Genomic DNA, 18,910 nt, shown 5'->3' on the forward strand with positions numbered 1-18,910 from the left:
AAATTCCTCATGAAGAGCCAATATCCTAACGTGATACCTGTTTTGATAATTAAAATGAAATTAATGGTTCTTTATTCCTAAAAATAGCTTACGATATCTTACAAGTACAATTAACTATAGAAATACAAATCTGGAACACCAAGTGATGTGTCCTTCTGCTCTCAGTCTTATCTAGAGTGTCCCTAACAGATGCTTCTTTGGGAACATTCAGTGTTGCCCATTCAGCACCTATACCAATTAGTCTCTGTCAATGCTTAATTTTTGTCCTGAGACAATTATTTTCCTTTAGTAAAATTCTGTTCTCTGAATTATGCTATTTTTCTTTTTAATAGACAAGACTTTTATGTATACAGAAGACACAAATCAAATTTCCTTCAGTCTTTGTTTTCTTGAACTAAACAAATCCTTCAGCTTGCCTTCAAGCTTGAGTCATCATTTCTAAATGTTGAGTAGTTTGATGTGTTGTGGTCTGTGTTTTTTTTTGTTTGTTTTGTTTTGTTTTGTTTTTGTTTTGTTTTAAGGGTCATTTTTATGACCTTTTCCAGTCTTTCTCCAGTTAATTTATACAATTCTTATGCTCCAGTTTGGAGATACAGGTAGTGCAAATAGCAGTGCTAATAAAAACTACTACAGCAAGCACCTCATTAATTCATCATTTATCCAACTCTCTAGTCAGGACACTTTATCTGATCTATTTTAACATATTTTTGAGTCCTTTAACATTTATATGGTTCCTCCAGTAGCCCTGTGATTTTCCCAATAAATGCTTCAGTGACAGTCTCAACCATTTGTTACATGCCCATTTGCAAGCAGGTATAATACAGTCGTAGTGCGCAGTTTGCAGCTGCCATTTGACTTGGAGAATATTAGGTTTCTCTTCTGTGAGAATTTAGGTTTCTCTTAGTGGTATGATCAGACTCTGATCACCCCTCACTGAAAACAGCATGGTTTTGGAGTCAGAGAACTGCTCTGACATAAATCCAGTGTGAAGGACACCCTCAGCAGTGCTTTTGCTCTGCTAACTCAGAAAATGAGGATACACCTCTAACACCTCCACACCACTGTGCAGACCCAGCATGGCTTTATGGCTCCCTCCTCTACCCTGTCATGTACAGCAGACTGGTAATCTCTTTAGTCTTCACATATAAACCTAATAGCTACTAATCCTTATTTCTGAGGAGGAAAACTGTGCTGTGGGTCTCTTCACAGCTGGATTTATGTCTATCTGAATTATCCTCTGTGTGTGTGTGTGTGTGTGTGTGTGTGTGTGTGTGTGTGTGTGTTTGAAAAGACTAGTGACGCCCGTTCTGTTACAGATAACACCCAGTCCCCCAACTATCAGTCACGAGCAGAACGTGTGTTTTGGCAGCAGGGCAGAGCAGTTTGCTTAATCTTTTGGATACAAAGGGTAAAAGGTCTTGGTTCCAACCCTTGCTGAGTCTGTGCCTCACTCAGGCACCTGCAGAAAGGTCTGTGAATCAATTTTGAGCTGGCTCTCCTGTGCCCCCCTCAGTGTGTGGCTCCAGCCACAGCGGTGTCCGGGCACAGCGTAGTAGCGTAGCAACAGCTTCAAAATACAGACCTGGATTATCTAGGAAATTGTGCCTGCAGAGTGATTGCAGCAATGGCAAACACAATGTAAATAATGTAGGTCACACCAAGAGAAAATTAAAGCAGGATTTATTTACTCATTTATTTTCCTCATATACATTTCATCTTGTGATACCCTCTTTGATGTTCTGAAAACAAGGCTCTTATCCCAGCATGGACTGTTTTTTTCGTTTGAAACATCTCAGCACCTACATTTTTGGAGTGAAAAATGTTTGGATTTGTGGATTGAGTACTCCTTTGCTGGCCTTGAAAACTTACCTGTGTAGCAGTATTGTCACCTGTTAAATGAATCCTGTCCAAAACACAGCAACTTGTATTATTTCAAATTGGTTATTTCAGAAGTCCCTAAAGAGCAGCTCTACTGAGACTAATATTTCACAAACATAAAATAATGCATAATCCCTGCAGAGCAACAGGTGATGATAATATGTCAATTATTTTGGAGTCTGCAAGAGGAAAGCAGCATTTCTGCTCTCCTCTTTGTTTTCTTTAGATATCAAGGGTTGGATTTGGCTCATCCAACTGAAGGTGTGTCTGTAAGCCATTAACTACACCTCTGCAGTCTTTTTGCAACAAAAAGCTATCTGAAATACCATGATGGGATGTTAATTCCTGTGGCCAAGTGCAAGCACCACCTGTAGAGGGAGGTTCCTTGTTAGGTCGACTCTGTTCATCGTATGGAGCGGAGCCTAATTCAGTTTTCCAACCACGGGCATCCATTGCTGGTTTAGATGTCTAAAGGCTTTCCTGGCCTCCAGCTACCTCTGGAGTGTCCCATAAATCCAGTCTCATATATGTTTATGGATTTCCTTGGCTATCCTATCAAATGCTGCTGGGTATCTAGGCTTAGGCAACTGCATCAAGCCATAAACTTTCACTGAAAACAATGGCCTGGTCACCTGAAGTTAAATAAACTGAATTCCACCAGTGACAGTTTAAATACAAATCTTGGATGACTAGATTAGACTAGAAGTGAATTCTGGTAATTGACATCTGGAAATAATTTTTGGATTGATGAGTTTGTTCAGGCTATTTAACTTCCCTTATTGTTTCAGAGTCCCCACTCAGCAACAACTGAAGTGCAACAGTGATCAAACAGTGCAATGTTGGACACTTCTGCATTTCACTTACAGTCTAAATTAAACAGACAAAATTATCTAATACATTTTATCATCTTTCAAAGACTGAGATCCAGCACTCTTCCTTTAACTTCAATCAAATCTTATCTTTTTTTTAACACCAATCCCCATATGTGTCTTTCAACTGTATTTGTTTTAGAATCACATTTTATTTCAGACACCACAGTAGAAGAGAAAAGCTAACTGAACATACTAAATTTGAGTTCCTAGATACTGCTTCAAACACAGATTAAGATTTTAATTGGGAAAAGAAAAAGTCTTTGTTTCTTTGGGTCATAAGACCCTGCATTGAAGGCAAAATTTCCCCTGTTCTGCCACTGTATTTACTAGTTCATTTAGAATTAGACAATGTCCTCTCATAACTTTGTTTGTGGCTGAAAAGAGACATATAAATATTTTTATGTATTGTGGCAATATAAAAAATATTTACCACTTCTTTGTGGAAAATATTGTGAACCTGTATGAAGCTGCCTTCTGTGGCAGAAGAAAAGGAGGAAGTGTGTCACTCTAAAATGAGTCATTTATTTGTCATCTGCAGGTATGATTTTTATATTTAGATCTCTAGATGATCTTTTTCATATCAATTAACGAAACAATTGTAGGTGAATTTTTACTGTTGGTATATCTCTGATAGTGCAAGACGTCAGTGACATTGATGATGTTACAATGACGTGCTCAGGGATAGCTGGGAAGTGAATTTGTCAGTGTACAGGTTTGGTTCCAGTACATCCAGCAGCGTTCAAAACCAGGATTTTGATTTACAAGTTAATTGATTTTCTGTTGCAGGCTCCATGCAGGTGTTAATGAAATAAAACTCAAGAACACATCTTCTGAGGGAAAACCATTATCTTCCTGGTTACATGTTTATAAAAGATGAGGCACAGAAAGGTAGAAATCTGCACACTGACCAAGATGGTTTCTTTGGGGATTCTAGGTAATCTGAAAAAGAAATTCATGGGACTGGATGTGACTTTCTGGAACATTTTATTGAGTATTCTGTTACAGACAGCTTCATAATACAATACTTCATTCATAAAGTGATCAAGGTCTATTTAGAAACTATTACTATTATTATTCATTTTGGAAATCTGTTTCAGAATGTCACTGCTCTAAAGGTTTGACACTTTAATTTTCAAATTACCTTTATTTATGTGCAGCGAAAGCATCCTTGCTCTTGCGCCAGTATGGTCCATTAGTAGTCAATCATGCATTTTGCTCTTTTAAAAATCAGTTTAGGCTCAGACAACCTCAGATGTTTTGGGGCTAAATCAGCCAATCCTTTTTGTCTCCATTTCTGCCAGTTGTCATAGTAATCCTCTTCTCCACATATTTTCTTTCCACAAAGGTGCCTTTTTTTTTTTTTCACAGCTGCATCTTGTCTCAGGTTGCTTCTGCTTTTATAGCTAAACTAAACAAGCAAGAAAAAAATCTTTTAATAACCTCCTGTTTTAAGATACCTATGATTGTTTGAGTAAACAAATTCTATTTCAGGTGAAATGTCTATGTTGCTGTGCTTTGGGAGATCTCAGCTCTGTGTCCCTGTAGCTTGAGGGCTGCTTGAGAAGCAAATTGAAGGAGTGGAAGCTTTGCATCTGAAAATATAGGTAGTTAATCACTCTTCAGACATCTGCTCACATGTATTTGTACCATTTTTGGATTAATTTTAAAATCTATTTGATTAAAAATCTGACCAGCAGAAGTGTTTTATATTTGCCCACATTTATACTTGGTCTATAAATATACGTTCATCCTTAGCTGTAACATTGATACTTTGGGTGGCCCCTCATTGCAAGAGGGTCTCTGTTATCCAGAAATGGCCAGTGAGGTGCCCAAATAATACTGGCAAGTCCTCAGTAAACAGAAATACTAGGAGAACTAATTTAAACTTATAAAATCTTTATTTTTCTAAATGTCATCAGAAATTCTTCCTAATTTTAATACACATTTTTATTGCCATTTCAAATTAATTTCTCAAAGCCTAAAGTTACTATGAGGGCATATTTCCAGGAAAAGTTACTAAAAGAATATGCTGGAGAAAGGTCCAGTGTCAAAAGTCTATTATACACCATGTGGCCTGTTTGGAAGAGGCACCAATCTGTCTTTTCTTTCTTTGGTGAGCACATGGATTTGTAAATAATCACAGTAAGTAATTTCCACTTACACCGTACATAGTTATAAGGTGACATAAAAATCACCACCTTTGTAAAAACACCAGAGATTGATTTATATGTATATCATACTGAATGACTGCATCACTTATTGGACTTCATGAGGCATCTTAAATTCACTCATTTTCACCAAATATAGGCAGGATGCTTATCTGTTGAATCAGTAACTTCCTCATGGTTCTAACGCGCGTCCTTGCTGTGCTGGCGCCTTGCAGGAGCCCATATAAAGAACAGCTCACGTTCAGAGCAGCAAATTCAGTCACTTGGCTCCTCCCTGGGAGATTGCTGCGAGTGAAGTTTGGCCAGGGCAGAGTTTCTGTGCGGCCCCGGGCGCGGATTGGCCCCGCACCCGCGGCTGATAACAGCTAAAAATAGCCCCGGTATAAAAGCGCGGCCGGCAGCTCAGGCACCCTGGCATTCCCTTCTCGACTGCCAGCCAGGGAGGAGGCCGTGCTCTGCAAGTCCCTGCAAGGATGTGACCAAAGAACATTCTGCTGCCTAATTCCACTTAACAATTAACTTGTCAAGACTGGGCTGTGTGACTCATGGGGATGGTAACCAAGTGCATTTTGTATTAAAAAAAAAAGAAAGAAAAAGGGAACAGACTGAAGGGCAGATTTTCCAAGCAGAGCGTGACAGGTGGGCTGGTGGAATGTCTTTGGAAGTGTGCCTGTAGAATACTGTGTACAAGAATGTTGTACTTGTAGATATATTCACATAATCACCTGTATGGAGAGCGTACTCCATGACAATGGAGTTCTGAACACTTGGGAAAACAAATGTATTTTCATTTGACAATGGCTTGACTAAGCTGACATTGAGGAGTTCAGGAATCTATTCTTAGCTTGCTGTTGATTCTGGGGAAATTGGGTCATTTCCTTGCATTTTTGTTCACTTTCAAGCTTTTGTTTTAAGATGTTGCCTGGGGAATCAGTGAGTTCAGTGGCTGAGTGCATTGCAGGATAAATCTTTGGGTGTCTGAAGTCCTTTGGATGAATAAAGAAGACACCAGTGTTGAAAAGCTCCCTTTTTAAAGTCTGGCAAAAGTTACACTGACTTGAAAACAGGGTGTAAATGGGGAAAGAATTAGGAAGCATTAAAAATCAGTGGCACTATCAGCCCTATCAATAAACTATTCCCACATGTATTACTTCCAGTGGCTCTGAGTCCTCCTGTTTGATTTTACGAAGCTTTGCACTATAAAGTTTATATGTGTAGATTCTCCTTCATTTTCATTACAGCATTTTAATTTTTTTTTTCTGGTTTACAATAATAAAGTGCAAGGTTTATACTATCTTGGCAGAGTAATAGATGACATGGCTAACTTGCTTTCAGTTTTGATTCTGTCAGGGCTATCTGTTACCTTTTAATTTGTTGCTTAATTGCTAGATCTCTCATGAGATATGAGATAATTGCAGAGCGTGTTGGTTTGATAATTCTGTATGCTAAAGTCATCTTTTTCTGGTCAGGAGACCCAGCATGGTCAGAGATGATTGAAACTCCCTCACAGTGACTTCCACCAAGTCGAGATGCAGAGCTGAGAGGAGTCAAACCTCACAACACACACAACTTCACCCTTCTGAACTCTGCTTTTCCTCTCTGAAGGTCAATTTTCTGCATGAACCTGTAGGCAAGGCTTAACTGGGGAGTCTCTGTTTGCTGCCACCCTCTGCAAGGAAATTTAGTTTTCTCTCAACATCATGAGATACCTTTATATATATTTGTTAATTAGTCTGGTATCAACTCTGATTTGCTGCTTGGCTAGAAATGGGTAGAAGTTGCTAATAATGAGTAAAGGAGTCCATATCTCATTAGAACTTTTCCAGCTGATATAGGTCTCACAAGAAAACCTAGTCCATTTTCTACAGAATTGCATCAGAGTTGTCACCAAGGTCAAAGCAGTGACACTGCAAAGACAAACTGGGTTTTCACATTTTGGTGGTCTGTGAGGTTGCTCCCAGATATTGCAGCCAGTGGCCAAGGGTCCACACTTTTCTTACAAAAGTGATACCTGCTACATGCTCTGTGAAAATTTGTGATTTTGGCAAAAGATGGACATTTTTTGGAAAATCTTCCACTTAAGAGGCAAAAAAACCCCTTATGTTCTTCTAGTTAGACTACCCAGTATTCCCAGTTCTGACAGACTTAAACAAGGCACCACTGTTATTTAGACTGTGCTCAGTGTTGAATTACACTAAAAATTTACTGTTGGTCTTAAGCCAGCCACCTTTTCAAGAATTACCACATCCATCTTTCACTTAAGGATGTGGGACATGTTCTTTGAAGTCCTAATGAGCTGGGTTTGCTGGTCACCAGAAAAAATTTGTTAATGTGATGGTTACCAGCAAAAATCTGTTAATGTGATGGTTACCAGCAAAAATCTGCTAATGTAAAGTGTATTTTCAGAAGAGAAGTTCACATCTGTTCATAACTCATCACCTTGCTTCAATTCATCCTGGTTGTTTGCATTAACTCTGCAGTGAAAAGGGTCCTCAAGCAAAAAAAAAAAAAAAAAAAAAAAACCAAAAACAAACAAAAAAAAACACAAAAAAAACCCAGAAAAACAAACAAACAAAACAAAACAAAAAAAAAAAAAAAAACCACAAAAAAAAAACCCACCAAAACAAACCTAAAATGGAGTATCACCAAGTCAACTTTAGGTGCTGCAAGATGTTGAACTCTTACTCTGAAGTTCTTAGGAAGGAAAAAAAGAACAAAGAACCCACCATTCATTTCATAACAGCTTGAAGTGATGCACTAAGGCAAGTGAGCTGGCAAACTCTGTGGAAAGTTTATCACAGAAGTACCAAAAGGTGAAATGAAAAATGAATGAAGGCAATTTATTAAGGAGAATGGAAGAGTCCTTCAGTTCACTGAAGGTCAGCCAGCTGCATTAACCCAGGCTAGCAGCACTGCCATTGACCTGCGGCATCACCATTGCAGAGGTTAAACTTTGCTGCCACAGAGAGATGTAAGGATGTTGAGCCCTGCTATTTCAGACTGATCCAGTGTGAGTTTAACAGGGAGCAAAAATCCAGAGGCCCTTTTCTTAAGCCAAACAGTACATATACCACAGAGGATTCTGAAACCCACAGTGCAGATCCATGCACATAACCTGCTGTGCAGGTGCTGATGCCAGTGTGTGAACCCATGGGGACTAGCCTGAGTCATGGGTAATTTCAAACTGAGCTGCTGAAGGCTTCAACTTTTAGATATAATATGCATCAGAACAAAGAAAGTAAATTCAGCTCTCAGCCAAATTGTTTGCTACACAACAGTGTGAAACACTAATGTGTCCAGTGAAATCAGCAGCAACTATGCATTCTTTGAGCCTCAGTTCCTGGGAGCGATTGAAGCCTAGCCTGAGATGTGCACGAGTTGTACATGCCATTTTGAACACTTTCTGTAAATAATAATTCATAAATCAGGATTAAAGTCGTGTATTGTGTGCTGGTCTTTTGTTTTGGGAGGGATTTAATCCTAGTTTGCATATTCATACTTCAAGTCTTAATTAATTTAGACTTAATTTATGATAAGAAGCATACAAAGAAGTGAACAGAAATAATCTAAAAAGGGACTTGCATGATGAACTCCTGTAAAACAAGACAGGAATAGGTATTACTTACTCTGTTGCAGACTTGGAAGTAAAATAATGTAACTAGTTCTATGACACTAGTGAGTCAACAACAATGGGTGCATCACAGTTACCTGGTGCTGTTTTTCTTCAGCACACTTGATAGCATGGAGGATTCATTTTGAAAAGCAAGGGCTGAGGATTTCTGCATTTCTCCTTTCATCAGCTGCATTATCCATATGGCCCACAGTTTGGGACAATCTGTCATGCTCTCCATTGTATCTCCTACAATACCACTTTCCAGAGCAGTCTCAGTCCTTATTGGAAGTATCTTTTGTTTTTAATTGAAATGTTGGTTTTGGAATGATAGGGAAATAAACCACTGCCCTCTAGAAGCCTCTGTACTGAATGCAGCATTAGGAGATGATTTTGTACCTTTTCAGAGCCACTTTCTTACAAATGGGTACCTGAGGCTGTCTCTATGTGAGCACTGAGATCATAATCCATAATGCAACCCCTCTTCACACTGAACAGCAAGCAGGTTTTCTCTTGAAGGTGTTAATGCTTATTAATGTTACAGCAAGGTCTGATGCTGCATCCATGTGAAAACATAACTATATATAAAAATAATTCCATGGTTTTGGACTAGAACTTTACAAAACTCCAGTTTGAACTTATTCATTCTGCTAAACAGAAGAGTTTCAACAAGATAATTTTAGAGCTAAAATAATGCTTTTTAATAAAAAGATAAAGGAGAGCTGCTGTAACTCATGGCTGTGATGGATTCATAATATCTGGGGGTGGGTATAGAGTGGGTTACCTCAAACTGGCCAGTTAACGAAGTACAAAGTTTTCTGGTCTACGCTTTTCCATCCTATCCCATGCCATTTATTGGAACATTCAGGCTGCACAGTTGTTTTTGTATCTCTTGATGTTTTTTCTTCCATTACCTTGATTGTGGGAAAATTCACAAAAAGGAACAAATTCAAAGTTCTTCCATCAAACCAACACATTTTGCAGTACTGTACATCTTTAGAGTCAAGGGAAAGTATCTGTTCACCCAATGTTGGCATGAGGCTGATGAGAAGAGCTTTGTATGTCCTTGCATGTCTTGTACATTTGGGGAGAGGAACCTGCTGTCTAGCCCCAAATATCTGAGACAAATCTTTTGATTTTTTCTGAAATTCAGACAAGAAATCAATAGTTACACATTGTGTACTCAAGGGAAAATAAAAATTACTGGATTGATTCCTTGCAGTTGTTAACTTGTTAAGTGTGTTGCATATCAAAACTACTAGCATCCAATAAATACAGTTGGAAATTTCCAGTAATTCAGAACTGTCTCTGGAAGGGATGTTTCCATAACCTGTTCAAACCACCCTGGCTGCAGGTTAGGTATGGGGTTTTTTGACATCTAAGCCGTTAAATAATTCTCTGGTGAAATCATAGCCCCAAATACCATTTGCTGCATTTACTGTAGCTGCACCAAGCTTTTACGTCTTTTCATCACAACAATGAGAAACATCTCCTGTGTCGTATAAAACTTGCAATACCCGCTCTGATGGAAGGAGCTGGATGGAAGCACTGGGGGATGGATGTGCTTTGTGCTCTGATCCTTCTTGGTAACGTAGCAGTGTGCAGGAGAACTGATAGAGTTACATTCTGGATGCTTGGCCTCTGCTTCACCCCCTTGGGACAAATCTTTGCTGGAAGTGAAGCTTGGATCAGGCCTGTGAAAGCTGATAGTGCATCAGGGTTCACCTACAATAGAGGTCTTACGTAGGGACGTGGCTGTTCCTTTTCTGAAGCTGTTCTCTTCTTTTATTAATGGGATGACGTGCTCATATTCATTTCTATATCTCATAAACCTCACATTATAATGACTTGGAGTTCATAATTCAGTGTCTAATGATCTTGCATGTAACTTAAAGCCTCTGCTACTTCTGACTTGTGAGAAAATGATAGGCCAAACTAAGTGACTCATTCTTTGCAGTAAAATGAGAGTGTACTAATTATTTATCAGTATCTTACCCTTAATTTGGCTGAAGAAAGAGCTGATTTCATAACACACAAAAGAGCTGTGTAGACACTAAAAACCATTATAGTCAGAAAGGTTCCACCCAGATGTAAGCGATAAGTCAGTTTTATATGACAGAAAAGCAGTAAATGCATTAATAGATTCCTAAAGCAGTGCATATATAAATATATATATATGCATCTATATATATTTCCTCCTACTCACTGCCTTCTACAATGTTTATCCTAAATTCAGCTTCCAGAATCTCTTTTTCAAAAAAACAGCATTATATGAACAAGTTATGTTGGCTGTTATGTTTGGTCTCTTCTAGGGATTCCATGGGGATATTTTTGTAAAGCAGAGGTTGTTTTTTTTTTTTTTTTTTTTTTTTTTTTTTTTTTGTTTGTTTGTTTTTTTATATCAGGTCCTGGGGCAGGGGGTGAGGTGGAAGCAAATGGGGAAGGCACCTTCCAGTGGCAGCACTGCCCAGAATACCCCGAGCCAGGTGGGATCTGACCTGTCCCTGCAGCAGTTTATATCTGGGTTAGGATGGAAATGGCTGCAGGGCACCTTTGCTCCCTTTGTATTGCAAAGTTTCCCTTCTGCTTTGCTGAGCCTCAGCACAATAATCTTCGTCTGCAAACTAATTAGAACACACCACTAAACCCAGAGAGTAATTGAGAGGGAAGGATCTGAATGTTTCAACACATTGAGGCTCTACTGAAATTGCTACATCTAGAGTTGGACTTTCAGAAGCGCAAGGCACGCACAACTTCTGGAGTGAGGGATGGCACAAGCACAGGAATCAGGCTCTAAAGCCAAGATTTCTTCTACTTAAAAATTACTGCAGGATTTGTTTGATTTGTAATGTTTATCTCATTACCCTGGGCTCAATGGAAAAAAATTAGACACTTCTAGGGCATAGTTTTTCATTCTAAAATAGACATCTAAATAGGTCACATGCATCCTAACTTGTAAGTGCTGATATTTTGAAAGCTGATTTTATTTCTACCCTTTGGTTTAGCATTAGCAGCATTACCTCATTACTGTGCTCATAGCTGGCAGTATCTACTTTTCCAGAGCCAATGGTCCTATGATATAACTTGTTCAAACCACTTGCCTATATCAAAACAGTGTTTTCAGTGAGGCTGGAGCTACAGGTAACCTCAGTCAAGATGATCCATTTCCCATTGTTCCCAGGAACCCTTATTAAAGGGAAATTATGTTGCCACAAGGTGCTAGAGCAAAACAATTTTTCAGCAAATCCCAAAAGCTTATAATTGTATAGTTAAGAATGCATTATTTAGGGATGCATTTTAGAGATACAGTGATTACTCTTAAGTTTTTGGCAGGCTTTTATAACTGTAATGCATAATTACAATGCAATGATTCTTTCTGCCACATGTAAGTACACTTAAAACTTGTCCTTGGAAACTTGCCGGTAGGCTTAAGAATAATTGTACTCTAAATGTTTGGTAATTAATGTGCCTAGTCCAAAAATTACATGTAAAAATTTGAAATCAAAGGAGTAATAACATTTAATTCTCTTATAGTTAACCTTCCAGTTATTTGAATGAGTGCTAATTAGATCTAAAAACCATAAGCATACTTTTACAGTAATTATAATTATGATTATGTTGTAATTACAGTTGCAACAGCATAATGAGATTTACTTGTTAACCATTTCAGTTCTTCACGTAGCGCACATGAAGCAGCTGTTGTGGGAAAATTCCCATGGAACCTACCCAAAGGGCCATAGAGGTGTTGATTGTGACTGCTCTGGAGCTGTGACAAATGCCTCCAGAGAGAACTGGAGATCATCACAGAAGCACACAGCTAAGAGCGCTTTCAGGAACGGCGAGTGTTTGATCATGTCAAAACCCTCCCCAAAAGGCACCTCTGTGTCAGAAGGGGAAGGTAAAACTGCTCATGTCTGGCACCTTGAGCTGCCAACAACCTGTGAGCCAGAGCTTTGGCAGTCCTGAAACAGGATCAGGGGCAGAAGCGTAGGGAGAGACTTCCCGAGGGCAGGAGGACACAAAGTCCCTCCAGGCAGGGATGGGGACGAGGAGGAGGTGCCACTGACCCCTTCACCTCTAACTGCTGTCCCCTCCTGTGCCAGCACTCCCTCCCTTCGTGCCTTTTGGCTGTGTCAGGACTTTCTATAGGTGCCACCTCATGCTCAGAGCTGCTGTGCGGTGCCCTCTGAGTCACGCAAGGAATGCAGGGCAAAGGAAAGGGAGTAGGGATGACAGCAGTTTGTCAGCAGCAGGCTGAGGCCCTTGGAACTGTTCTCCTATGCTCCACCCAGCAAATCATTGCCCTCCTGTCCCCCCTCTACAACACAGAGGGACATGCTTAGAAATAGTTATGGGACCCAAACATTCCCATTCCTCTGTTCCTGAGCTCCATCAGCAGAGGTCACATCACAGGTGCTTCTCTCACCTGAGAACTCAGTTTTGGCTTCTGTACCACTTTGTACCACACACATGGTGGGGGTTGCTGAGGCAAAGCTCTGCTTTTCTTCCCATTCCTTGATTGAGCCAACAGCCAGTGCACAGGCTCTGTTTCTCTTACCTTTCTTAGCAATAACAATATTAGGATTTTGAACAGCTAGAGGCAGGACAAACACCCTTCAGAAAAGCAGAAAAAAACATCACTGTTGCTTAAAGCAACGAAACCAGCCCGGCTGCAGGACTTCCTTCTTCCCTGTCCCTGGTGCTCCCAGCTGTAGAATGAGGGAGGGAACAACAGAAACCCTGAAAACAGGGAAGAGCAGAATTATTTGTTCAGAGACTGATCTTGCCGTAGGTACCAGGAGCTTGTCTCCTCCCCTATGAGTTTAACCCCACCCTCTGTTTTTTTATGCTCTGGGCTATTTTGGGCAGGCAGCGAGGGCTGCAGCTCTGACAGATGAGGATACCGTACCAGAGCACAGCAGCACTTGTTGCTCTGAAGAACTACCGTAAGAGGGACTGCTCCTCTGCTGCCTGCCTTTTCTTAATTATTATTAACTTAATTGCCTGCAACTTGTTTACTCCACTCCTTTCGAGCTTTATCATTACAAGTGATGTTTTAAGAGCTTTGTGGGAGCAGTTCAGAAGGGAAACTCACACGCCGTGCAGTTGAAACCTCCTTTTGCCACTTAATATCAAGAGATCAGCTGGTAGCCTTGGGGGTGAAAAATGACAGACTCTGTTGCTGCTAATGGGGAAGGAAAGGACCCTGAAATTGAGCTCTTTGTGAAGGTAAGTTGCGCTGTGAACTGGACACTGGTGTGACTCTCAGATCGGCTCAGCTTCTACTGAATAATCAAACTTTAATTTTCTGGCGCTGAGCGGAAGCGGTGCTGTGACAGCCTGTTATCTCTTGCACACACGCTCGCTCTGCTTTCTTCTTCGTGACATTAGAATTAGGTAATGTTGTGGAGGGAGAGTCAGAGTTCCTGTGTTTTATTGTTAATTCTCTCCTCCTGAGTTTGTTCTGTTATTCTTAGCCTGCTGCCTGCAATGTACTGTGTCCTAACTTTACACTTGAGGTTGTGGGCTTCAGGTTTTGCTCTATGAATCCTGACTTTCTTTTTCCATTTTTGGGAAGAGCTGGGGATACCAGGATTTGGTACCTCAGCAGAGGCTGTCAGGTCTGAAATGCTGATGGACTGTAAAACAATAAAGACTGAGATAAGCTGTCAGTCTTCTGATTATTTACTGCAATACTTCCTTTTCCCCCCTAAACGAATACAAACTTAATCAGTTTTTACTGTTGGTTTCCTCAAAATAAAGCTCATTCTGATTTTATAGAATGGTAACTGACAACAGAAAGAATTTTATGAAAATATGGAAAAATTACACCTTTTATGTGGTAGGGTTTCAGAATGTTTCAAGTTGTGTATGACTGGTGGTCTTGGGCTGTGAAAACCTTACCATTAAAATCAGTGGCACAGATGAAACTCTGTCTCAGTGAAGAGCTCAGATTTTTTGATGTTCAGAGTGTTTTAAGGCCTCTTACACACATTGAGGCTGAGATCCCCTATGCCCATGTAAAATCAGGGAATGGCTTGGTTTGGAAGGGACCTCAAAGATCATCTTGTTCCAGTCCCCCTGCCATGGGCATGGGCATCTTCCACTAGACCAGGTTGCTTAAAATCTTGTCCAGTCTGGCCTGGAACACTTGCAGGTGTTTGGTCTCTCTGAGCCTAATCCATGCCTGTAAATCCATTGGATTATTATTAATATGTGGGAGTTACCTCAGACCCTTAGCAAACAGAGCCCTGAATGATTAGGAAAGCAAATTCCAACCCCTCCCTTCTGTCAAGATGAGAGTATGTAATTGCTTTGTACTCCCTGATGGATATTTTGGGCTGTAAGCTGAAATGTCAGCCACATCCATGATGTGTATACACTGTCTCTTCACACATCTTCCAAAACCAGTCAGTTCAGGTGCTGTGACTGAGCCAGCAGTGAGGTCTTTTTCTGTAGCAAACAGATTTGACAAGAATTTCAGGTTCATAAGAGCCCCATAGATACTTTTTACAGAGAGCTTAATGTACTAAAATGGACCAGCAGGAGTCCATACAGCCAGTCACTTCACCTCTTACAAGTTGTTTCTACCAAATTGAGTTTAATGGAGATGTTTATGGGCTAAAAAATAGGTTTGTGATGTTGTTTGGTACTCCCTCATCAGCCAAATATGTGCTGGAATGGAAACCTGTAGCTACTGATTTGTTTTAGTGCTCGCAGTATTTCACTGAGGCTGACACAGATGTTTGTGATATGTGGTTCTTTGACTGCATCAGCTGTTAAAGTGAAGGTCATTGCCCAGATTCATTGTGTGAATAAGATACTGGGGAAAATGAGCACTGCATTAAATCAAGCCATGCCACCACCTGAAGATTTATAAGTCCAGAAAGAACATTTTTAGTAATGTGACTTCCTGCATAATGCATATTACAGAATTGTGTAGAGACTCACATAAAACTCAGAGCTAGAACAGAAGAATTAATTGGTATCTTCTTGAAGACTTTCCATTTAGGTTGAAAAAATGCAATTCTTGATGTTTTGGAAAGGTGCCATTAATTTAATTTAAAGTTTAAAAGGTTCTATAGTAAAGCATGTGACCAGAGTATTAAATTATACACCTCAGAAGTTCAAAAATAAAAAGAGAACATCCAAAGGAGAGACAAGCTGAAAGCTGAAAAATAGGAGAATATAGGAGTATCATGAACAGGTGAAAACTTTTCTGGAGGGTAACTGCAAACAATAGGATATTAGTAAGGGGAGGTAAACAGGAAGGCTGATCCAGGAGAGGCACTCTGCAAAGAAGAAGATACTTATTCTGCCTGTTTTAAGGCAGGAAAAAACAGAAAAGTGGTAACTTCTGGAGGACCGTGAGGTACTGGGACAAGTGGCAAATGTAAATATACCGGACCACACTTGAGGCAAGTTCTAACAGCAGGGGATGTTGGGATCAATGAGCAATTCCTCATTTGAGTATTACAGAGGTTGTACTTCACCCAAGGAAAAGAGTTCTGTCTTACATCCCCGAAGGAGCACACAGAAAATACAGCAATAAGTGAGAAAATGTAGGGCAGTAGATGTGGCCTGGTGGAAACTGTATCTTCCACGAGCCCAAAAAAAACCAGAAAGGGCTGTTTTTCACCAGCTACAGTGTCCCTAATAAAAGCATTTTCTGTCTCAGGTTAAAAAAAGACAGGTGTTACACAATTGCTCTATTTCTCTTTGCTGTTTGTCAACCAGGAGCGCAGGAGCCTCAGACAGACAAGCAGGGAGCAGAGTTGTAACCGAAAGAGCTGCTCTGTAACCCAATGCAGGTTGGCTCAGGATCTCCTGAGCTGCACAGACAGGCTGGGCACCACCAGGACACAGCTGAGCTGCTGTGGCAGGGACAGGTTAAGTGGTTATCAGACCTATTTGTTATCATCCCCATTGATTTCACTTGTTTTCTAACGGTGCCCTAACCTGGATCTGTGAGGTATTTTTTTGTGAACAAGTGTTTGTTCTTGCAAGGTGCGTGCTTGAGAGCAAACCCTCCCAAATCTGGGGCAGGACACAAGGAGAGGGATGGTGGGAGCGGTGAGGTCTGCCAGGGAGGTGGTGCTGCCTTGATCAGATGTGCAGCTTGTGTGAGCAGGCCTTTGCTGAACACTGAAACTCTCCAGCAGCAATTCCCTCTCTAAACTTGTTTGACAGGGAATTGGAGGAAGCTGCCAAAGGGAAGGGTTTGTTGCATCGTGCCGCGAGACGCTGGGGGCAGCGGCGTGGGGAAGGGAACGTCGGGAGGTAGTGCTTGCTCTGTGCTTAACCCAGCTTGTTGTAACTTGGGCTAATTTCAATCCTCTGTGTGCTGGAGAAGCAAAGTGCTTCTGTATAAATGACAATGACACCTTGATGGAAGATGTATTTAGCTTTTCCTGGCAATCTTGCACCTGTATGCGTGAACTTAATGACAAAATTGAAATAGTGCTCCTATTACGTGAAGTAATAAAATTAAAACCCATAAGGGAGGACCACAGGACTTTTGTGGCTTCTTTCTGTTTGCAATGGAAACAGGTGTTTGGATGTACATTCCTTGCCTTTAAGAATTAGACTAATACCTAATATCAAAAGTTAATTTGAATGGAGATACATTGTACCCATGGAAAACAAAACATGATGCAAAGAGGACTGCATTGCTCAGAGTGCAGTCTAGAAAGCAAACAAGCCCACAAGAGGACCAAAGTACATGCCATTTAAAAAATCTTCCTGTTTTAGACACACTCTATAACAAGATATATCTTAACCCATATTTCTGACAGTGAAAAGACGATGATATCAGAGTGGTAGGAAAATATGTGGTAAGCTGGCAGGCAGCTGCTTCTAGAAGGAGTCATTGTTGTGGCACCGATGGATTATTATTAATATTAGGGGTATGTTCATCAGTATCCTGGGCTGAACCCAAATCAGAGGGACCTCGGTTGAGGGAGGTGATTTTGCCTCTCTACTCCACTCCACTCTTTTGAGACCCCACCTGCACTGCTGCATCCAGCTCTGGGCTCCTCAGCAGAAGGAAGATGTGAACCCACAGGAATGAGTCCAGAAGAGGCTGCCAATTGGATCACAGGGCTGGAACACCTCTGCTATGAAAACAGCTTGGAGAAGAGAAAGCTCCAGGAAAACCTTATAAAACCTTCCAGTACCTAAAGAGGCTACAGAGAGACCTTCCACAAAGGCAAATAGGATAAAGGGGGATGGCTTTAAACTAAAGGAGGCTAGGTTTATAGTAGATGTTAAGAAGAAATTCTGTATATAAGGGTGGTGAGGTCCTGGGATAGGTTGCCCAAAGTTGTGAATCCCTGACAGTGTTCAAGACCAGGCTGGCTGGAGCTCTGAGCAGGCTGGTATTGTAGAAGGTGTCCCTGCCCTTGGCAGGGGAGTTGGAATGACATGACCTTTAAGGTCCCTTGCACCCCAAACCATTATAGGATTAGGTGAGCAAGAGCTTTTGCTTAAAATGTGTAAGGCTTTACTTCTCAAAGCATTCACCCAGAGTCACACTGAACACCCTTCTAGGGAAAACGTGAAGGTGCTGCAAGTGTAGAAATCAGAGACCTCAGAGGCCTTGAACATCCACAGTCTCTACTTCAGACATTTAATATGTCCCCATCTTCCAGTTGACTGGGCCCATTAGGATTATGTCTAAAAGTGATGGCAAGATTTTGTACCAAACTTACTGCTCTGAATGAATGGGTCAGTCAGAGAGCCCGGCTGCCAGGACAGAGCAGTCATCCACAACAGTGTGCTCCATCAAAGACCCAGGAGCTGCTGCTCTCAGGAGGGTGTTGCTGCTCCTCTTGTGGACAATTATCCCAGAAATTATCTCAGGGAAAGCAAGTTGGGTGGTTTTTTTGTTTGTTTGGTTGGTGTTTTTTTTTTGTTTGTTTTTTTTTTTGGGGGGGGGGGTTTGTTGATATTGTTCTGGCTTTTTTTGGGTGCATTTTCTGGATTTTTTTGAAGTTATTTCTGCTGAAAGGTGATTTCAAACCAACCTTGGTTTGGATTTTGGTGAAGTGTTGTCACATAGCCTTAAAGGAAGATATAAATAAAAGTGTTACTCCTGTTGCAAGCAATCATTCCCCACTGTGAAGGCTTTTGTGGCTTTAATATGAGAGAATCACTCTGATAAGAAAACTGATTTCAGTTTCAGATTTTCAGGGTTATCACAACCAGTACTGGCTTTGCAAACAGGAAGAGATAACTTGCTAGGAACCTTCTAACCCTTTATAACAAGACAGGCTATGCAGTATATTTGATTCATAGGCTGCCCTCAAAATGTTTAACTGATGATTAGAAATCAGAATTAGATCTGTAGGGCTCGAAGATAATTTCTGTTTCTTGAGAAATGT

At 40.6% G+C, this 18,910-nt stretch overlaps 1 protein-coding gene across 1 annotated transcript in view; it reads left to right on the plus strand.

Annotated features, from left to right (window-relative positions):
- The first annotated feature begins 13,408 nt into the window (after positions 1 to 13,408).
- CLIC5 (chloride intracellular channel 5) overlaps positions 13,409 to 18,910 on the plus strand; it is a 50,003-nt gene continuing 44,501 nt past the window's right edge. The window contains exon 1 of the mRNA XM_053938765.1: positions 13,409 to 13,757. Within this exon, the coding sequence (XP_053794740.1) occupies positions 13,695 to 13,757 (63 nt within the window). The 5' untranslated portion in view covers positions 13,409 to 13,694. The remainder of the gene's footprint in view (positions 13,758 to 18,910) is intronic.

This window comes from Vidua chalybeata, chromosome 3, assembly GCF_026979565.1.
Source record: "Vidua chalybeata isolate OUT-0048 chromosome 3, bVidCha1 merged haplotype, whole genome shotgun sequence".
NCBI classification, from domain to species: Eukaryota; Metazoa; Chordata; class Aves; order Passeriformes; family Viduidae; genus Vidua; species Vidua chalybeata.